Raw genomic sequence first — 22188 nt, forward strand, 5'->3', positions numbered from 1 at the left:
GCCATGGATACTGCATCGTCTCAATGGCGCTGAGTACGATAGGCTCGAAGTCACCTTAACGCCGTACTTATTTAGTTACATCAATCCTCAGCTTTGCCTCTTGCAGCGTCATATATAACCACGGTCTGGAAAGCCCCTCGCAATTCGTCACCCTACATCTAAACCCCAACAACATCAGGTTGCCGATTCAACTTATGATTGCTTATTTGACGCCTCTCGACTGCTTCATCTACCCGTATCTACAGGCATTAATCATATAAAGCATCGTTCCTTCAGAGCGCCCGCCTCACCGATCTCAAACTCCACGAGTTATACCCGACCCATCCACCGCCCACCTTGTGCGAACATTAGGTCATCGTCCCAGGCCGAAACCAAATCACCACAGTGAATACCGTTTTATCCTTCTAACCCATCTTGCGATCTCTTTACTACCTACAACGTGGTGATATTGCTGTGCCTCGTGTCGGCAAGCATTTTCCACACCCCTCAGGCAACATGGTGCAGTCACCCATGATATCATGTCCCCTCAAGGATACGAACGAAATCGACTGGATTCAGCCATTGAAATCATATATCCGCCACACATACGGCGATGACCCGGAGAGATATTCCGAAGAATGCGCGACGTTAAATAGGCTACGGCAAGACATGCGGGGAGCGGGGAGAGACAGTGCTACTGGACGCGACCTGCTATACCGGTATTACGGGCAACTGGAATTGCTGGATTTGCGGTTCCCAGTTGATGAGAATCATATCAAAATATCTTTCACATGGTATGGGTGGTTTTGGCTTGACTTCACTGGTGAAATTGCGCATAGGCTAAAACTCATCTGGATCAACCAGGTACGATGCTTTTACTCGCAAGGCTACCTCTCAGTACTCGTTGGCGTACGAGAAGGCATCTATAATTTTCAATATCTCCGCTGTCCTGTCCTGTCACGCTGCGAACCAGAGTCGTTCAGACGATACTGGCTTAAAAACGGCCTATCATTCGTTCCAGGCTTCAGCCGGCATGTTCACGTACATCAATGACAATTTCCTCCACGCACCTTCCACCGATTTGAGCCGTGACACGGTCAAGACTTTGATAGCAATTACCTTAGCCCAGGCGCAAGAAGTCTTCCTCGAGAAGCAAGTACGGGATGAGAAGAAGCCAGGTTTCCTAGCTAAACTCGCCAGCCAGGCAGCTCACCTTTACTCTCAGGCCAGCGAAGGAGTCCAGGAGAATGTTACCAAAGGAACCTTTGAAAAAGTGTGGGCCACCTTAGTTCTGATAAAAGCGTCGCATTTATCATCAGTCGCCGGATATTATCAAGCCATTGCTGATGATGGCACCGGAATTCATGGCGTCTCGATTGGCCGGCTGAAACTAGCAGAAAAGCAGTCGAACACCGCCCTTGGCTTAGCCAAATCGTTCCCTTCTTCTGTTCCGGCAGGGTCGAATCTAAACTCAGACACAGGCCCGACCATGGTAGAGATCGTTCGGCGGCATCTCGTAAACGTCCAGGAGAAGCTTGTCTCCTTTACGCGGGATAACGATTATATTTACCACCAGCCAGTCCCTAGTGAGGCGTCCTTGTCGATGATTGCCAAGCTCCCTGCCGCTAAAGCCATTCCCGTTAGTGAGCTTTATCAAGGTCAGGACATCCAGCGGATCATAGGTCCAGATATTTTCCAGAAGATAGTGCCAATGTCTGTCACGGAGTCTGCAAGCCTATATGATGAAGAAAAGGCGAAGCTTGTTCGTGCTGAAGTGGAAAAAGTTGAAGCTGCCAACGGAGAAATGGCTGCTGGCCTTGACTTCCTGAAACTACCGGGAAGTCTAAATATCCTGAAGGGAAGCATAGATCAAGAACTGGCTTGCGATGAAGATTTTAGATCGTGGTGCGCAGAAGTTGCAAGCCACCAACCTTTCCGTGGGACACTGGATGATCTACAAGAAGACAAGATTACTCTGCTCAGCACGTTGGAACAGTGCTCCAAGCAGCTTGATATGGAAGAAAGTGTCTGCGAGAAGATGCGGTCAAAATACGGGGCGGATTGGACCCAGCAACCAAGCTCACGACTTACTGCGACTTTGAGAAGCGATATTAGGACTTATCGTGGGACTATTGATGAAGCAAGCGCAAGCGATTCCCAACTCCTAGTCACTCTCAGACAATATGAAGGAGATTTCGAGGACATGCATGCAGCTGGTGAATCAGGAGAAGCAGACGTTCTATTCCAGCAGGCAATGATTAAGGCCGGGTCAAAACAGGGCAAGGGCGGGACCAGCAGTCCTTATCCTGCTGCACCTGAAGGTAGTCTATTGGATGAGGACTTCGGAGAAGGAACTGTGTCCGTGTCAGAACAAATCACAAGAGTGGAAGAGCTGCTGCGAAAGTTGAATCTTGTTAAGAGGGACCGAATGCAGACGTTAAAGGATCTGAAAGACAAGGTAATGTCGTCTGCTTTAACAATAAAGAAAGGAGTCAATACTGACACAGAACGAAGGTTCATAACGATGACATCTCCAACGTGCTCATTTTAAATAAGAAATCTATAGCCAACCAAGAAGAGCAACTCTTCCAGGCGGAGTTGGAGAAGTTTAGACCACATCAAACTCGGTTGCTTCAGGCAAATCACAAGCAAACCGCTCTAATGAAGGAGCTAGCCAAGGTATACGGAGACCTGTTGCAGGATAAACGGGTGCGAGCAGAGCAATCTAAATATGAGACCCTATCACGACAACGAAATAGCGTGATATCAAAATATCGGAAAGTCCATAAAGCATTTAAGGAGCTTCTGTCGGGTCTGGACCAAGCGCAGACGTTTTACATGCAGATGAAAGATACGGTCGATAGCCTGAAGAAGAACGTGGATACTTTCCTTAACAACCGTCGGTCTGAAGGAGCACAGCTGTTAAACCAGATCGAGCGCGATAAGAGTTCCACAGGCCACGAAGACCGAGAGCGAGAAAAATTGAAACAACTGATGGAACGATTATCGATGGAACCGACTTCCACGTCACCATCATCCTCTAAGCCGAGGCCCAGTGCAATCAAGGTATCATCCTCAGCTACGAAATCCTCTCCCATTTCTCCCCATCATGGCGGGTCCGCTGCCGCTGGAGGACAGATACCCAGTCCCCACAATCAGAAACCTTCCTCCATATCATATCCTTCTTACCCAGCCAGCAACCCCCCTCCTCCCGAAGTCTATAACCCAGCTCAACCTTACCAACAGCACACGTCAGAAGTTTACAACCCCATGGCCTACTTCTACCAGACACCGACTTCACCACCACCAGGCCAACAATACTTTAGCCCGGGCCCTTCTCCATATGGTGGATATCCAGGTCAATCGCCTTACATGCCCCAGGGGTATGTTCCTCCCCCACCTCCCCCCCGACCTCATCGTTCCTCGGGATATAATGCTCAGACGGGCTCGTACATGACGAATCCCGGTGTTGTAGCTTATCAACAAGGTCCAGGGCGGCCTCCAAGCCAACCTCAAGGTGGCCAACCCGGCTCAACCTCGGCGCATAATGATCCATGGGCCGGATTAAATGCGTGGAAGTGAGCTTCGTGGCCCATGATTATCCCTTCGCTTAACAGAAGATAGGAATAGATCCAATTAATTTACCCCCAAAATAGCCTGCTATTGGCTGGTTTGTACAAATCAAGTCAGTCGTGAGAGAGGGATCTCGGTTCTTCATTTAGGGGCAGGGCACCATTTTTCCCACTCTCCGGGAACGATATGATGAGGACTATGGAATAACATGAACTTATATATACATGAGTGCTGAAAATATCGACTATGCACGAAACTGGATTTGAGAATACCGGGTAGGAAATAGAACTGGATGGTATACGCCAATTGTTTGTCGCTTTGTCGTATAAAATTTCCAAATGTACTCCGTATTTGGCAACTATTTTCACTCGGGCCGTGTGATAATTGTGCCGACCTAGGTCTTTTACTAGGGAGTGTGTATATGTCATCTTGCTTTTGTGTCATTCAAAGACTGCCTAGTATGCCTGTTTGTATTTTCAAGGTTCAGGGCCCTCAAGGTCTAGTTGCAGTTCGTTTATAACGTCCTGAGACAAATAATGCCCACCTTTGCTCTTCATACTAGCTATCAATGTCCAAAGGCCATCAAAAACTTTCAGACTTTCTCCATTGAACATCACATATATGGGAGCGCCCTGTAGTTATATGTAGAATTGTTGTACTATAGAATCAAGCCTTGTAAAAGGGCTTAGAAGGAGAAGACATCACAAATGACTGAGGGTATTTTAGCACACCATAATATGGCACCATTGATAACGCCAGAACACAGTGAAGAGAATCCTGAATCATAAATCCTTCCCATAATCACAGAAACTCCATACTTCACCAATAACCCCCCCAAATATACCATACCAAGGCCCATCGCGTTAACAGATTCATCCAACTATGACGGTTGAAACCTATACCGAAATTCTCTGCCTTTCCTCTCTTCAGAAACCTTGTAGACAAACTTGGCGATGGCGTCCTGCTCCGATATCGCGGTGTTATTGAAGTGTTTCCTCACCGCCGACGCTAGATGTTCCTTGGACACTCGCCCGTAAGCGGTACCTATACGACTGCGTTGAAGGCCCTCGCCTGTCGTGGATTTAAAGTCTTTCGGGTTTTTGGAGGAAGAAGGTTGAAAGTTTTTGCCCTTGTCGCCGTTTTTTTTCGCGACCTTCTGAGCGTTGCGCATTGCGATGGCGGTGGGGGAACGGTAGCCAATGCCTCGTGAGAGGAGGATGGGGTTGATGCGTGAGGAGAATGCGCTGGGGCATTGGAGCTTGTGGACGTACCGATATTGATGGAGGACGGAGAGGGGCATGCTAGACCAGTTTATCTGAAAAAAACAAAAGAGGGATTGTCCGTTAGTCATGGGAATTTGGGGAGGAAAGGACAGCAGCATAACGTAGAACTCAAAAAAAAAAGAAAAAAAGAAAAGAAAGAGAAAAAAAAACCAAAATGTGCTAATTACAACGCGTGGGAATTGAAGTGGAGGGGAAGAAAAGAATTGCTAGAGGCGCACTTACACCTGGATTTTCCACTGTGCCCTGTTCAGGATCACCCACAACTGCTTCTGGCTGTGGTTGTCTCGCATCTTTACTTGCTGTAGCAGCAACAGAAGCAGCGGTATTTCCTGCCCTGCGACCCTTGGTGGCTCCAGTTTGTCGTTCTCGCTGGCCAGTGGACGCTTCTGATCTCGAATCGTCAAGGCCGCCAGCGGCTGTTCCGCGCTGCCTTGGTGGTGCCATGACGGAGTATTCTATTAATAAGCACCAGGAGCGTGAAAATCCACTGAGCAGCAGGCGGCGAGAGCAGTCAGGGCAGTTCAATGCAACGAGCAAAGGAGGGATGTCATCGCGCTTTGTGACGAGGTGCCCACACACCGAGATATTGACGCGCCGCTCTTAACGCAAAGCCGACACTAAGACCTAAAACGAGTTAGCGTGGACGCGGCTCGGATTTTGTTTGTCGCCAAAGCCGGTCGGCCCTAACCGCCCTTAGCTGGTGCCCTTAGCGCTCTCGAACCCGCCCAGAGTTAATCCCGCTGCCGCCAATCAATCCGCGGCCGAGCTGGAAGGTACCCCGTGACGTCACGACCACACCGCGCCATCAGCCAGAACGCGACGAACGAAAACTTATAACATTTTCGTATATCAGATTTAGAACTTCACCCAGAACAGTTCAGGCTTCTCTTACACACTCTACAAAATACAGAGTAACAATCCACCAAATAATAGATTAATCCTTAATTTGTTGTCTCCGTGTGGCAGCTCTTTGTCCTGCCACTTCCTTGCTCTCTCAGACCATGACCAACAACAAAACCACTGTAGTCTCCTGTCCTCTACTAAATTCTTAAGAATATGAGAAGCTGACCCCCAGATGCACTGGCAATAAGCTCAGATATTTATTGGGGGATTTACCATCTCAATGGGTCCAAAGCCTAATTGGTATATGTTATGTCTATGCCATCAGACATATCATACACAGTGACGCGAAAGCAACCATCATACACTCAGCAAGACTAATTACATCCACGCAGTAATCTCGCACACTCCCACTGATTGTCATTTGATAGCCATTGCAGGGAAAAAAAAAAGTTGCAAATGTTTGGAGCACTCTGTGCCACAAAGTTCTATCTTCCTTTCTATCCCTTTGCTCTCTGACAAAATCAAATATGGGAGGTACACATATATTTGAGCTCTTCCTGTATACACACACTATTCCCGACTGTTCAGAGGGGCCTGAGTGTCTTCACACAGGCTTCTGATATGAAGGTATACCTGGGGCGAAACTCCGGTTGTGCATCCTAATTGACCCCATGAAATTGAAGGAGAGCAAAGGCGGGGATCTTTGTCTCACCCGTGTGGGGTTTGACACCGGCATTCCAAACAGAAGAACTTTTGATGACACAGATTCCGGTGCGACACAATCCTGAGGATGAGTACCGGCGATGGGCCTGCCAGCAACTTTAGAGAGCCGTCGGGCCTTGCAGGTCAGCGTTTGAAAGGCAGTGTCTCAATTGCTTCGATGGTAAGGAGTTGTTTCTTTATCCATGTGTCTTTCGTTGCCTCGAACGCAACGGAGTTGAGGCTTGAGCCTATAGAAGTGATGTGAGAGGGCACAAATTCAAAGTCACAGCTAGGATAAAACCTCTCGACCTGAGTAGAAACCATCGGAGGGCCCACGCTCTCAATTCTCATTGCGCCAATGGAGGATATCCATACGCTATGCTGTCAACGTACCCAGTCTGGTTGCATCCCAATGGCCTCGTTACATTTGCAGTTGGGCGGGCGAATTAGATGGATGGCTTTGATGCGACTTGGCTGGATGAATTACACCGAGGCCCAGCGAACATGCCGTTAACAAGCTTACCAGTTAACTAAGCACATAACTCGGACCCGGAACTAACCGCCAGGCTTCATGCAAACTCGGCGACGGTTGACAGTTCTGGACCATTGGGAGAGAAAGCATCCACTGCAAAGCGTGCATTCGTCGCTTCGCGTTCGCATTTCGGATATTCTTCTTACTCTGATTGGAGGATAAATAACAGCCAATCAGAGACCGTGTCTCGATCATTTTCCTTATCTTATCTCAATCTCATCTCATCTCTTCCCTTGCGCCAAGAATGCCAAGAAAGACCTCGAGGGAAAGCCTCGCTAGAAGTTTGTGGAATCCGCGCAGAACAAGGATGGACGTACAAAGAACCTTGTCTCGGCGCCTGGGAGGGCACAGCAGACACGAATCCTGTTTTCAGGCCGTCCTTCCCGGTAGCTATACTGCAAATATCCCTCTTCTTAATCTTCACTTTCGTCGTCAACTCTCCACCTCAGCAACCCTGAGCCAGCATGATTCTCCTGGTTCCACACTCGGCTCAAGCCCAACAAGCAAGAGATCCAGAATGGACCCCCGAGTCACAGTTTCTGACATGGACCAGCTCATGCATAATAATACCTCCTATGATATCCGATCGCACGATCCCTCCCTCACTCCTCCGTCCCCACCCAAGACACGTCCCCTCGCAGCACCGCGAGACACAAGGACGAAGTGTGGAAAGGGGAAGGGAGGGGCGTGCAGGGGGTTCTGGGTAGGGCACCGAACATCCAAGTCCGGAATTGAATTTCTAGAACTTCTAGAAAGAAGGAAAACAGAAAAAAAAAAAAAAAAAAAAAAAAAAAAAAGCCCAAAAATCAAACTTCCATGCATTGCATGATTTTTGCGTATCTGTGCTCTCAATGTACTCCGTACCCCATACGGAGTACTTCCATACTCGCGTTATATGTACACCAAAGGATCAACGGACATGTCATTTACCGAGAGGCAAGAACCGAAAAAAAGAAGAGGGATTCTTGCCAACCCAATGTCTCATCCATTTGATCCTTGGATTTGATTTCTTTTTCCCCTCATTCCTCGGCTGGCTTGCGAATTGGTCGGATTGCGTCGAATTCGCCACCTTTTGTCCGGCCAAGGAAGGAGAGGGGTGAAAAGAGGACGAAAACCAAAGTAAAGGCTGGTGGTTTCCGGAGCACTCCGTATGATGTACTTCATCAGCGCAGTTTCTTCCGTCTGCTTTTAGCTTTTGCTAGAAGGATTTGATCGTCAGGTCTTGAGGTCGTGCAATCTGCTCCACCCCAGGAGGAAGAGGAGCGAGGAGAATGTAACAAGGGAAGTAGAAGTCCGCCGTGTTTGAAATCTATGAGCGACTTTGTCTCCACGGAGGAGAGAAGAAGATGAAATCGAAGATACAAGTAGATACACCAATATCGCTCTTCCTTGTCCCGTGTTTCTTCTTCTTCCCTTCCGTCTTTTTTTATTTTATTTTATTTTTCTGCCTTAACCCACTTTTTCAGGGCGAGATCCCTCTCTGTGTAACCTTTCGATCGCCGATTCTCCATGCCCATGCGGAGAGTGTACGTATACTTGGTGTCTTTTTCTCTCTCAGGGCCCCAGCGATGCAACCTCTCAGCATGGGGCAGGGGTAGTCCGTTTTTAAGGCTTTCAAGGGAGGAAATAGTTAGGGAGGGTTAGGGGGTCGAAAAAAGGGACGAGAAGAAAGATGCCAGCATCCCAAGTTTTTTTTCCTCCGAGGCCTCCACCACAAATCACCCCCGGTCCCTGGCCGCACCACCCAGCCTCTGCGGAGTATTTTGGCGGCAAGGGGGCTTTCGATTGCTGCCTTGTTGTTTGTCCAAGAGGATCCTCCGCAGTTAAGTAGCCTACGTCAATTTTACGTACAAACTACTCTGTACATTCGAGAGGCACGGAATAACCATCTCAATAGGAGACACGTATAATTTTTATTTTTTTCCCCTTTGACCGCCCTCCCCAGTCTCTTCCCTTGCCATCCGATACATCGCCGGAATCCCCCTTGGCACGTTCTGATCCAAACCACCCTCAACGCTCTCGATCCCCACATAGATGTATGTATGTTGTTACTTCAAACTCAATCCCCCCTTGCAAGGCCAAAGCGCAAGCTTATCAGGGGAGGGGGCAGAACTTGCTATCCTCTTCTCTTCTCTTCCCGCTTCTTCTAGTACAAAATTACGTCCGGAGGACACTACAGCTGTACGGAGCATGCATGTATGCATACCGGGTATCCAAAGTGCGGCATCTAAACAAAATTATCATCCAACATTCCAACATACTCCATAGAAGCATACTCCGTACATATGCACTGATCGACGTTTAGCCAGCGTAAGCGTTGAGGTTGTTAAACTGGCAGAGTTCCTTCACCCACCCGCTCCACGCCCCCTGGTCTCCCCCCTTTTCCCCCGGTTGCGCCGAGAAAAGGGTCTAGACAAAATTCACAAGCAAAACAAACCTCATCCCAATTTCAAAAATGACTTGCTCCCCCCGCGCACACACACAAGGTTCGAAAGGCATGGAGATATTGTTGGATGAAACATAACACACATGCAGAGTACAGAAGCACTCCGTCCATACGGAGTACATATTGACTTTGCAGTTCACAACGAAAAAGTCAATTTTTGTGCCGATAAACCTTGGAGAGTTCAACTCGACCGGCCATCATCACGCACTGAAATCACCCCCGAATCAAACCCCCGTGCTCCTCGAGCAAGGCAAGAAGAATTAAGCCTCGCCGCTCATTCAGAAGTTTCCGACAAAAGTTTCTTGAAAGGCCGACGCCGCTGGAGGGCTGGCTCTGCTCCTTTTTCTTTTTCTTTTTTTTTTCCTTTTTTTTTTTTTTTTTTTTTTTTTTTTTTTGGGGGCTTTCCTTCGATGGCGCGGCTCCAACCCGCACGTCATCGTTCAACAGGATTTGTTTCACATTTAGGCTTGCTCAGTTGTATCAGTGTAGAAGTTAAGTATAAATGTACCTTGTTCTCTGTATTCTTGTGGTTAATGGATGTTAGATTTTCTGCTATTATTAGTTTAAACTCTTCCTTTTCATTTCTCTTATCTTTTTTAATCCATTTTGATAGGATCTGACAACGAGGAACAGGGCGGGGTTCTGAAGAAAACAGGAGGGACGAAAAAGCCTAGGAAATCCATTTTATCACCCCGTGTCTAAGGGGCCTAAACAGCCTGTAGAGTACAAAGTGCCATAGGAAAGAAAGCAAGCAAAAAGAAAAAAGAAACATGTCAAAAAAGAAAAAGTAAATTGTTTCTTGATTAGATATAATATCATCTCGGTTGCCCGGTAACTGGTGTTGTTTTAATATAGACTGTGCTTCTTCTTTCAGCCTATTTTCATAGTCCCAGATCTATCTTTGGTTTCGTAATACAACTTTCTGACATTTGAAGGAGGCAAGGAAAAGGCAAAGGAAACCGATGAGCAAAGGAAGAGGGGGGGAAAAAAAAAAAGGAAAGGGAGTGCCGGACAGCAGAAGTCCTCGCGATGAATACATGCTCGGAAGATGTAAGGGATGTCTCGGGAAAGTGGCCCGATAGGCGCCGCGGTTCCTTGGTCAACCGTTTACCCGAGACTCCAACAAATGAGAGTCGAGAGTAGAGAGTTTCTCCCAAGGCAGGTAGCAGAGCCTGAAGAAGTTTGCTTTTTGTGGGCAAGGAAAATATGAAACTGGGGGAAAGATGTCTAACAAGTTAGGAAATAATATCGCTTTTTCCTGATTCGAACGATCAAATCTGATAAAAAAAAAAAGTAAGGACAAAGAAAAACAACACCGACAACCAGTTCCGTCTATGTTCTTTAGAAAACTCCGTGTAATTTATCGCTATGGTCGCCAAGAAATGCAGTGAGGATCAAAAAGTTTGTAGCATATTGAGGATCTCTTTTTTTTTTTTTTTTTTCCCCCTGTTTTCGAAGTCCGGTAACTAGTAGCGTTCTGCGAGATCACCACCGGCGACGGAAGAGTTACCTGAGGAGATGCCACTGCCCGGATTCAAAACTTCCTGCACGGCAACCTTGGGGATCTGCGGCACAGGCAGCTTCCGCTGAGTACCATCCGGACGGGACATGATGTCGGAGATAGAAGGACCGACATGGGGCTGTGTTGGAGAGTAATGCTTCGGTGGTTCCGTGGCCGGTTCCATTGGAGCCAGGGCGGGGGTGTGGTGAAGAGAGAGGTGTCGGAGCGCCGGCAGATGCAAATCGTTGGCAACAAATGGTCTCAAGCGTGGAGAGTGAGCTGGCGTTGCGAGAGGAGTATGGTCGGGAGTAGGCGAGAGTGAGTTATGAGAAAAGGTAGGAGACGAGGGAGCTGTCGAGTTTGGTGAATTTGGTCGCGATCGCTTGACTCTGTGGCCGTAATCATCTTCCTCCTGCGAGTGGGACCGAGACATAGAGTGGGATAGCGCATAGGCGGACAGGGAGGGAAGTCGGGTTCCGGGGTGGAGTGAATGATGCGAGTGGTGAGATGCCGGGCGAAGTCCACTGCTGTACTGCGGCCGATGAGGAGCGGTGTTCGAGGAGTAGTGGTAGGAAGCAAGATCATCTCTCTCAACGTGATATGCAGCAGTCGCGAGCATGTTCATATCCATTGCAGAAGGCGGGCGCTCACCGGCTGCCCGTCCATAAGGACCAAGATTCGAGGGCAGATGGGTGGCATAGGTGACGTAAGAATGTGGGGGAGATACGTTTGGAGAGGTGACTTGGGAGACAGGAGCTGATCTCGTAATTGGCTTGCTGGGAGGTGGCATCATACCGGCGGCAGCGGCCGCGTTGGCATCGACCATGTTGTTCATGGAAGCAGCTGCCGCCAGCTGCTGGGCCTTGTTCCCTCTTCTCGAGTTTGGGTTGTTGTGGATTCGGGAATGTCGGGTAAGCTCGTCTGATCGACTGAATCTCTTCGAGCAGCCGGGGAACTGGCAGGCATGTGGCTTCTCTCCGGTATGTGTGCGGATGTGTCTCGTCTGGTGCTCCAGACGGTGGAAGGCACGGTCACAGAGGGGACATTTGTAGGGACGGGGCAGCTCTTGACGGGGCTCGTCTGTGGTCGAGCGTTGGCCCTTGGCCAGGGGAGGCAGGAGACTAACTGAAGCAGAAGACATTGCTGGACTGGACGTGGCAGATTTAGCGGGTTGGTTTGAAGGGGTCCGGGGAGCTGATGGACCGTCACCAGGTTGACTCTGCGGGTTTAATAAATCTGAAAAGGGCACCGCTGAGGAACGTGGCATTTACAATTTTTTTTTTTTTTTTTTTTTTTTTTTTTTTTGGTAAGATGATCGCTGGGCGCGGTTAATGAAGGGAGTTTGTTGTGTGCACGGACGGAGGGAAGGGTGTATGACGTGGTCTAGAATTGCGGGATTGAGATCGATCGAATGACTTCCAAGGTCCCGCTAGGGATTCGAGAAAAGCGGAGATTCTTCAGACGAGTGGCCGTTGAAAGTGGAATGGCGGAGAGAACAAAAGCAATGTGCTGAAGAATCGGATGGTGTGTGATCCGTGTCACCTGAGTTGACGGACGTGGGTATGCTCAGGAACTTTTCTGTTTGAGGGTTTCGGGTAGAATGCCGGTGACAGGTGATCGGACGAAATATGTGTGTGTGTGTGTGAAGTGTTCAAGATGGGGTGAAAGTGACTGTGAGTCTGAATGAGGGATCAGTTGATCAATGCTCCTGTAGATCAAACAAGCAAAGAGAGATTAAATTAAAAAAAAATAAAAAGGAAGAGAGAGGTAAGCCGAAGTTGTGTGAGGATGTTTTGTGTGTATGTGTGTGTTTTTGTGAGACAGAGAGAATGTTGCATGTGCAAGTGTGGAGAATCCGGTGCGTGCTAAATCTTTTTTTTCCTTTCTTTTCATTCAGGCGGGAGAGAGAAAAGCAGGGTGAGCGTTCGGGGCGGAGATCAGCTTAATAAGGGGCACAGCAGGCTAAGGGGAGGGCCGGGGGGCCGGCGCCAGGCTGGAGGGAAAAAAGCCGGACCACAGGGATCTTGCGGATGGAGCACGGAGTGGAGCCGGGTCGAGAGTTGAGAAATTTCAGGAGATAAGGGACGGGCGGAGAAACAAAAAAGAGAGAGAGAGAGAGAGAGAGCAACAACAGCAGCAAAGCAGGAACGGGGCCAGGCAGGGTTTGAGAGCAAGGGTAGGGAATATCAGCACATACCGGAGAATGGATGGATTTTTGTCTGGGGTAGAGTGAGTTCGGTTCGAGGATATAGGATTGTCGCCCCAGACATATAGCACATGTGATGGGGAGGTCGACTTGTGATCGGTGTTTAGCTTGGATGACGTGCGAACGAAGAGACCGGGGGAGGGAGAAAGAGTGGGCAAGGGAGAGAAGAGAAATAATATCAAAGGGAAAAGCGAGGGTTCCGGGGTTGGGAGGAGGAGGCTTAGTCAATATAAAAGAAACGAACAGAACCTGAGCTTGCTCCGCAGGAACAAAAGAAAAAAGCGGGCTTGTCGAGGGTTTAAGGAAGAAAAAGGCAAAAAAAGGCAAAAAAAAAAAAAAAGAAGGTTCTGAGGCCCGACAAGGTTAAGGGAGAGCAAAAGAGGGAAAAAAAAAAAAAATATGATAAAAAGAAAAAGATTTTCACACGAGCAGATGGAAAAATGTGGTGGTTCGTGGTCGTGGTCGTGGTCGTTGTGGTGGGATGTGGAGTAAGTTACGCCGGGGACAGCGAAAAGTACCAATACAACGATGACGAGTCTCCTCCTCTCCAGACTTTCGTAGGGCAGATCCGGCCGGAGCCAACTAACCGGGGAAAGGTACCGGGCCACTGCCTCAGAACTGTATGGCGACCCCAAGTACCGAACCCTCCACCACATAGCCACCGCGGTCCCCTGTTGCGCATCAGCCATGGCGCGGTCGACGCCCGTGGGGCCCAGCAAGCAGGTCCTTCTTGCGACACGGCATTGTCATTGATTGATTGTCGCTCAACCCAGACTAGCACTGTATCTCACTGGCGCCGATGACACAATCAACCCCCGGACTTGAGCTGAAGTGAGTTCGCTAGCGTATCCGACAATCGACGATGCTACGCTTTGTGGGCGTCCTCCGCCCGGCATCAGCTCCGAAACTGCCCACTCTCCCCCCCGACAACCCAGAACCTATGACTTAACCGGCGTGGCGTCCAACTTTCAGTCCTCTTTTATAAAATTAAACTTCCCTTTCAACCAGCCGAACCTGTGAATCATAAATTTTTCATGCCTAGGGAGGGAAAAAAAAAAAAAGGAAAGGAAGGAAAAGGAACGACCGTCCTGGATGACCGTCCATCACTCGGGCCAGTTCATCTGAAAACTCAATACCCCGTACACGTTGTCAGCAAAATGGGCGCAAAACCCTTTCTCCTCCTCATTATGCCTTTCGTCCACATTCAAATCCTCCCGGCAGCAAGTAATAGTTTCTGAGATGATGTCCAGCTCAGATCACGTCGAAACCCTCCCCATCTAGACCCCCGAGTACCTTTCGCGTCTGCCCAACCTCATTGGCCGCTTTAATAAATAAAGAAGAATAAAAAAGAAAAAGGAATTATTAATAATAGCAAGATGGATGGGGAAGATGCCCGGCCTGAACAGTTCATTCTTTGCCCCATCCTTCGGGGCCACGCCTTGGTAAGGCCTCAAGACACATTTCACACGGTTCTCGGCACCCCGTCTCGAACATCCAGGAAGGCCGTCAACCACAGAGCCCTGCTGCACGTTCTGATTGGCGTAAACTCTGCTTCCTGGGCAAATTTTCGGGAGAGCAAAAAAAAAAAAAAAAATAAAGGATATGCGATCGAATCGCATCATCCACACATACGGTACCTTCATGCCCACGAGGGAGCTTTTTGACTTCTACTAGTTTTTTTCACAGGGTCCCCTCCTTTCTCCAAAGGCACAAAAACTACAACGGCCACATGGTGATTTGTGTGGCTGACACTGTCATGAATTTTTTTTTTTTTTTTTTTAATTTATTTTTCTTTTTAAATATAGAAGTGCAGAGGTGGAGCTAAGTGACATTGGTTGCAGGCCAGGCATCAAAAAGGAAAAACAAGGGCATAGGGCAGAAGGATTCACAGAAAAAGAAAAAGAAAAAAAGCAATAAATCACTGTTGCAGTGGAATCATGAAGTTGGTTCCATGTTTTGGGAGAGATGCGACGTTGAAAAAAAAGGCTGTTACCTATCTTTTTTATTTTTTATTTTTATTTTTTTTTTTTCCGTGCCTAAACCCCATGTCATCATCTCTTTTTTTAGTATTATTTTTTTTTTTTTTTTTCTCTCCAAGGTTGCTCTTGTATTGCTGCTTTCTTCAGCTCGTGCTCGAGTCGGAAAGCGAAGGCAAGACATGGATTAGTTGTCTATGGCATCCTTTCCCTTCTCTTTCCCTTTCTTTCCCATATTGAAAAAAAAAAAAAAGAAAAAAAAAAAAAAAAAAGAAATCCGTGATGATATTCGGATAACTTGGGAGGGATCGCCTCGTTTACCCCGTGTGCGAAAAAAAGGCATTTGGGAAGAGATCTTCTTGGTTCCGTACACACGCTTTACAAGGTGAGGTCACAGTACATAATGAAATTTATCATGTGAGAAACCGTTTCGCTGTCAAGTTCTCAGCGACTCGATTACATCTGCCGAGATTCAAGAAAATTTAAAGTAATGGGATGTGGGGAGAAGGGGGGGGGGGCGGCGCGCGGCGTACAGTAGGACAATCATCATTCCCATCACATCATCCGTCCAGTCCACTGCCAGCACAACCGCCATACTTTCTCACGGACCCGGGATATCGGCGAGCCAGGCCTGGTCTTTTTTGCCCCTGAACTCCTTTCCCCATCCATCAGCGCTTGGATGGACGTACGGAGTGTGTACTGAGTATGTACAGTACGTACTGGACGAGACAAGCCCCAGACGTTACCCCCATAACCAACACATACTCACGGCGAAGTCCGCACGTTCGGAAGAGGAATCATTAATCTCTAACAAAGCTGGACCGCGGTTTTAACAAAAAGAACATTCCTTTCTATCGTTCCTCCGTGCTACGACATACCATATTGTAAAACGAGGCCGCGATTGAGAAGTATTAATTTAGCTCGCGGAGAACCAGAGACACGGGCGGTAAGAATTTTGCCTTCCATAGATTTTCCTCACTTTCCCCGAGTTTCCCCACCGGCGTATTTTTTTCCTTTTTTTTTTTTTTTTGCCCTTTGTCCCAAGAAGCAAGAAAGTGAAGGAAAGGGATTTCAATGGGCAAAAAAAAGAAAAACGGGCGAGCCCTACGCCACCTGCGATTGGCTGATTCGGCGCTAAGCTCTGCCGGCGCTCTTTTATCCGCCTGCCCTTTTTCCGGGGAGAACGGCACGATAATAAGTCGGCGCGGTGGCTGCTGGAATTGTCGGGCGATGCCGGGGGGGGGCAAAAGACAGGAGGCGATGGACGGCGGCGACCACAGAAATGATGGAAGTTCGAGAACATTAGAACAGGTTCTTACATAACGAAACAGGGACGGGGCATTTTTTTTCTTTTTGAACCTCGTAAATCTCTCTCTTACCCCGAGATCATGTCATATCCGATACGGAGAAAATTTTTTTCAGGATCCAGTCCGGGAGCATTAACCTGGCGGCCGCGAAACCGATTACTTTGACGTGAACCCTCTCCCCATTCTTCCCCAACAGTTTCTTCTTTTTTTCTTTTTGGCCCAAGAACCTTCGGAGAAATAACCCGTACCAGTCGTCATTATGTACTCATACTATTTTTTCTTACCGGGGAAAAAAGAACCACCCCAATCATGCCGGATGTATGTAACAGGTTTCACCTGTCACAAGTTCTTTTCTTTTTTTTTTTTTTTTCTCCTTGTTCCTTTTTCTTCTTCCCCTCCCCCCTGTTCAGGGGACCTTGTGGTGTGTGTGTGTGTGTGTGTGTCCTCGCATGATGTGGGGAACTCGGGGGATCCGCGCGACAAAAAGGAAAAAAGAGATAGACACATACATACCCAGATTGTACTCCGTACTCCGTATGCAAGCAAGGAGTGCGGTGTGGATGAAAAAGAAAAAAGTACGGAGTCCGGAATACAAGAGTGAATTTTTAGATATTTTCTTCTTCTTCGTCACCTTCTCCTCTCCCTTTTTTTTGCTTTCTTTTTTTTTATTTTTTATTTTTTTTTTGCTTGCCCACAAGGTGGCTGACCTGAAGGACATTTTACCTCCATATTCCGTTGTCATAATACGGAGTAACATATATTATTAGATCACTTATTTCCCTCTCGCAAGTCATATGAGCATTAAATGCTCCCCGCAAGTGAAGTGTGATCGCGTATGGAGCACGTCGCATTTTCTCCCGCATGTGCTCATACCACCTCCCGTGCGAAAGAAGAAAAATTTCAATGGGCCGGCCAGAGAGGACAGCCCCCGTTCTCCGTGCAGAAAAGAAATTTGCATGAGCCTCAGATCGCATTACGTCAATGTGGCCTTTTCGTCTCCCACCCCACCACCGCCGCCGCCGCCGCCTCCAGTGCCAGCAGTCCTTTCTCCGTGCCTCTAAAGAGGAAAAAGGGAAACTCCCTCGCTAACTCAGGGGTAGAGTGAGAGAGAGATATGACTGTGCTGCTCCGTATCAAAATCGATACATACCCCCCATGTTCTCCTGCCATTTTTTTTGATCTCCCTGCGGAAGAAAATACAAACCCAAGAAAAAATAAAATAAAATAAAATATAAAGCTCCGACAAAAAAAAAGAAGGGCCCCGCCCAGAGATACCCTTTTCACTAGTCTCGACCGTTCCACCGGCCCCAACAGCACTGCGCGCTTCCCCACAAGCGTGGCCTGCAGATGCATGTTCATAGGCTGGAACTTTCTCCGGATTTCCTCCCCTTGCTTGGAAAAACGGGCGTTCGAAGTTTGAGGATATGTACGGAGTATGTATGTTTTGAACCGGTGGGAAAAATGTTAGTCACCGGGGCCCCTGAGCCGAAAAACCGCCCCCGCCGCCTCCAGAATCAGATAAAAATGAGAGGCGTCAAAAAAAAAAAAAAAAAGGAGAAATCAATAATAGAATATCAGATATATATGGAACTACATATTATTTACCTTTTTTTTAAAAAAAAATTTTCATTTGATGCCTTGTCTAAGCGCGGAAATTTTTTTTTTTTTTTTTTTTTCCAGGCTTTCGACCTGAACGCCAAGACGAATATAAAAATTTTTCTTCACCATACGGGGTGCTCCGGACGGAGTACTCCGTATTGGTTTTGCATTTCTTTCTTTCTTTCTTTTTTTTTTTCGCCTCACCGCCCCGAGTGAGGTCATCTTCAGCTTCTCTCTCTCTCTCCGGCCCCGGGGGGGGGGGAAACCTCCAATCCTTTCACCCCCCATGGCTGATAATTTTTACCTAGAACAGGCACCCATACTTTTTTTTGCATGTTTCAAGTGGCAAGCTTTCGACAGTCAGGCGCTGGTGATGTGTGGTGGCTGGGAAAAAGGGCGTTGTCACTTTACGAGCTGTGAGTTCAACCCCCTAAAACCGCGCTGCCAATACAGCGGCGCCATGTGGCGTTTACAATGATTGTTCTTTTTGGGCCCCAGCGCAGACGAGAGCGGGTTTGAAAGTGGCTGCCTGGTGAGAGAACTGTGATCTTCCAGCTGCCGCCTCTGCGTCTTTTGGAGTATTCTTTAGGTTACATGAATACGGAGCGTAGTTTGTATTATTATATGTATTTATATACAGGATACACGATTGATCCATATACAGTAATTCTTTTGATATACCTTATCTCGAGTACTACTGTAGCGTCTCGAGAAGACGGTTCCACTTGGTGGCTCCCTACCTGGTTCCGTGGTTGAATTCCTGCCTCGGGGAAGTGGCAGAACCGTAGGCGTAATCCTCGGTGCCCGGCAAATACACATCGAGGATGTGTGTCACCTCGTGGAAAAGGATGTGCTCCTCCTTGTTCGCGGTATGGCAGTTTCTCGGAGGAAATACGTTATCTACGGAAGGCCAGGCAGATCGTGAAAGCCGGCTGCTCCACGGATTCGCGAACGCACCGACCAACTCGCCACAGCTCCCCGACTCTGTTTTGCAGAAAATCCTGCACGATGGATGCCTTGATATCGCTGGACAACGACTGTGCGGGCCCTGGAGTTAGCAGCCTTGACCTTCAAACTTTTCCAGGGTGTGCATTTCTGGCTACTCGAGCACCAGCTTCAGCGTAAGTCCTTGCAGCACTCAAAGCTCTCGTGAGCATGTCCTCGTCGCCCCTGGTGCATTTCTCATCGAACGAGCTGCGCCTGTAAATGTTCCCGGCGGTCTTGACCTTGGCAGCAAGTGCGCCACGCACTGAATCAAACCATCGACTGAGAGGTTGGTTGGCTCAGCTATATCAAAGGTGTTTTCATTGAAATCCCCTGGCTTCAGTGTCTTGAAGAGGCTGCTCGCCCAAAGTCGTCCAAGTCGTAGTGAACAAGAAGGCCTTTGGACCTTATCTCCATGTCTGATAAAAGGGTGAGCAAAACTTCAAACGTCGATAAAGTTGGGGGGTGTTAAATCTGAATACCATCTTGATACACGTTCACTTTGCCGATCGGGCACTGTATTTACTTTCAACTGTTTCAAGCCGGGCACCAACATCTGTGGTCTCTCTCAACAATACATGCATAGCATGCACCCGTCGTGGCGAATACAGGCAGTGTCGTAAAGAATGGCTCAAGGGAGCATGTTGAAATTATGATTGAAGGAAAAGAGCCTTCTTGTATGCAACCAGTAAGTCCTGGCAGGATGACCTTTGGATCGCCGAAAAGAAGACTGAATCGAACGCAGATATCGTCAGTCAAAAGACATATAAAAATTGTCGGAATGTCCCCGAGACAATCCTTCCAGGTGCATTATAGAGTGATAAAGCCAAATCCTCCAAAGGAAGGATATACATCCTGAATCACGCAGCCCAAGGAAGGAGTGTAGAGTTGAGTTATGCCAGCATCGATAACTTCAGCTCAAGCTGAGATAAGAGTAGGGCAGAATATGGCACTCCGCTGGATACATAAAGATATCATCTCTTATCTCTGGAGAGCTTTCAGAGGAGATAGCCAAAAGATCGTACATCCTGGACACCGCGTTGGCATAAAATGGATACAAATGGCGGTGGAGAATGGAAAGTCGCGACGAGAAGCCTTAAGCGATTGGCCTTGGAAGACATTGTCAGGAACTTTGTAACTCTGTCCAGCAAGGCCTAGGCCTGAACGATAGTTTAGTGCTGGTTCAGATCGGCCCATTTGGGCGATAAGAACACAGAATTGGCCGAGGCTGGCGGCTATCAGGGAGACAACCGCAATCCCGGAGGCAGCCAAGCGAACAAGGAGAGGGTGCACTCAGCCATGCCTTTCTGCTGATTCCCCCTTTGGGCCTTGCATGCACTCCCAGGTGTGATGACCGGAATTCCGGGGAGTTATGGAGATAGATAGGAGAATGACTTAAGAACGCACCGACGTGGTCGATGCTGAACAAGACCTCACATGCCATGAGCATCACGGTGTCGAACAAGGCCCATTTACCCCGTAAAACCATTCCGGATTTCACTTGGCATAGCCGGTCGTGAGCTTATTGACCGTGAAGCAGAAGGCCCTCAACTCCCTCAAGCATTGGCCTTGAGAACAGCGCTCATCTCGAACGGACAGAATATAACATATCCTGATAAGGCGTTGTTCAGAGAAACTGAAAGTCGCACACGCACCTGGTGGAGGACTCTGAGATATTCCTTTCAAGACGGCCTGACTCCCACCGAGATGTGGAGAGTATGGGTGATTATCCCCTCTGTACATCCGTGCGGAGAAGCAGTACTCAAAAGTCACGCTCTCAAGAGGTAGGTATGTGCTCCAGCTCTCCAAATCTCCTTCATCTCTGACTCGAGATTTGGTCCGAGGACTGCCCTCGCTCCTACTCATCGGAACACTGGGGAGCCAAGAGGCGGTCTTGATCCAAGAGGACCACACGAACACGCGACAGACCGGCGGTCGCATTCTGTCCTTGGCGATCAACTTGGCCTGCGCTGCTGAACCAAAGCCGAAACAACCTTGTGAGCGAAGCGAGGTCGTGGAGTTGACGTGATCGAACCCATAGGTTCCCAATTCACGCACATCCATCGGCGTTAAAAAAAAAAAAAAAAAAAATCCGGAGCAATACGAGGCTCGTATGGCGCGATTCGCCCTGCATATTACGCACAGTGTGACAAGACCGGTTAATTGGGCGGTCACTAATCCAAGTTGTACGAGTTTGGATAAACAAAAAGCAATGAGCATCCTTGGTCGCCCGGTTTCCCCGCGCGAAGAGTTCCCCAGGGTCAACGTGCATATACTCCGTTTCATTGGTTCGAATGGTGGTTTCAAGAGAAAATTTCTTTCGCATCCGTCGTTAACTAACCAACTGGAAGTGTCTCCGGACTCCGGAGAACTTCACCAAATGTTGGACTGACAAAGTGCACCCTTTCTGCCCCACGAGTAAGACGAAGCGAGATGCATTAATGAAGTCAAAAACGTGAGACCTCAATTCCACACACTCCACGATTCCAATGCCGATTGGGCTCTGACGTCGTCATATCTGCACAGACCCCTTTCATTCACTTGCCTCCGCAGAATATGGACAGAAGGACCGCCAAAGCATACTCCGCACGTACGCTGAGTTTTTTGGAGTTAATCACATTTGTGAATGACCCTCTTCTCTCAGAAATGATCTCGAGGGGAGGCAATAGAGATACCATAACCACCAAGGGACAGCCACTTCCCGTGGCCCGGCCCTAAGCACATATTTTTTTTCTTTCCATGAGTCTTACCGGATCTAGGTTGATGTTACAAGCTCGACTTTCTTGCCTGCAGCCTTTCGCGTGGCGAAATTGAGGATTTTGCGTCCTCACAAAGTTGTGATATGAGAAGGCACCAATGCTTTTCATCAGGCTTTTTTAGCATGGCGAGGTACATATATGAAGCCGCTCTTAGACGCTTCTTATGTCTATCTTATTGCCATTTCCTTAACTGGCGGTTGCCACATTTTGAGCAATGCTCCGCAGCTCATGATGCCAGCATAATGTGATTCACGGGGCCTCTTTCCACAACTTTTACTTCTGGCTAGAAGGCCCTTATGCCCGGAGGGCTATTCACATATTTGACTTTCTCAGTTATGTCTTAACCGGTCCAAATTCGGTATTCTCAAGGGCCACAATAAGAGGCGTAGAAACACTTAATAGGTGACAATTACTAATGAAAAAGTAAGGGAACTTCATCGTGCTCGGGTTGACGGCCGCATGGTCGTATCGGCGGGGACTGTAGGATCCCTTACACGC

At 48.2% G+C, this 22188-nt stretch overlaps 5 protein-coding genes across 5 annotated transcripts; 1 reads left to right on the forward strand and 4 right to left on the reverse strand.

Moving 5' to 3' along the window:
• Positions 1–247: 247 nt before the first annotated feature.
• Positions 248–3908, forward strand: BRO1 (bck1-like resistance to osmotic shock). Its single transcript, XM_003064977.2, has 3 exons — positions 248–773; positions 844–2437; positions 2494–3908. Exons 1-3 carry the CDS (start codon positions 496–498, stop codon positions 3559–3561), a joined length of 2940 nt encoding a protein of 979 aa, XP_003065023.1. The 5' UTR covers positions 248–495; the 3' UTR covers positions 3562–3908.
• Positions 3909–4191: 283 nt separating this feature from the next.
• D8B26_004449 (uncharacterized protein) lies at positions 4192–5374 on the reverse strand. The gene is made up of 2 exons (XM_003064978.2): positions 5058–5374; positions 4192–4867 (listed from the first exon to the last, which is right to left on the reverse strand). The coding sequence occupies exons 1-2, from the start codon at positions 5277–5279 to the stop codon at positions 4433–4435; spliced, it is 657 nt and encodes a 218-aa protein (XP_003065024.1). The 5' UTR covers positions 5280–5374; the 3' UTR covers positions 4192–4432.
• Positions 5375–9994: 4620 nt separating this feature from the next.
• Positions 9995–13730, reverse strand: D8B26_004450 (uncharacterized protein). The gene is made up of 2 exons (XM_066124488.1): positions 13057–13730; positions 9995–12538 (listed from the first exon to the last, which is right to left on the reverse strand). Exon 2 carries the CDS (start codon positions 12124–12126, stop codon positions 10825–10827), a length of 1302 nt encoding a protein of 433 aa, XP_065980569.1. The 5' UTR covers positions 12127–12538; positions 13057–13730; the 3' UTR covers positions 9995–10824.
• A 3024-nt stretch (positions 13731–16754) lies between these two features.
• Positions 16755–17105, reverse strand: D8B26_004451 (uncharacterized protein; the record flags this gene model as incomplete). The annotated part of the gene is made up of 1 exon (XM_066124489.1): positions 16755–17105. The coding sequence occupies one exon, from the start codon at positions 17103–17105 to the stop codon at positions 16755–16757; it is 351 nt and encodes a 116-aa protein (XP_065980570.1).
• A 3323-nt stretch (positions 17106–20428) lies between these two features.
• On the reverse strand, positions 20429–20995 carry D8B26_004452 (uncharacterized protein; the record flags this gene model as incomplete). Its single annotated transcript, XM_066124490.1, has 1 exon — positions 20429–20995. One exon carries the CDS (start codon positions 20993–20995, stop codon positions 20429–20431), a length of 567 nt encoding a protein of 188 aa, XP_065980571.1.
• Positions 20996–22188: the final 1193 nt, after the last annotated feature.

The sequence above is a fragment of the Coccidioides posadasii genome, chromosome 2 (assembly GCF_018416015.2).
Source record: "Coccidioides posadasii str. Silveira chromosome 2, complete sequence".
Lineage (NCBI taxonomy): Eukaryota > Fungi > Ascomycota > Eurotiomycetes > Onygenales > Onygenaceae > Coccidioides > Coccidioides posadasii.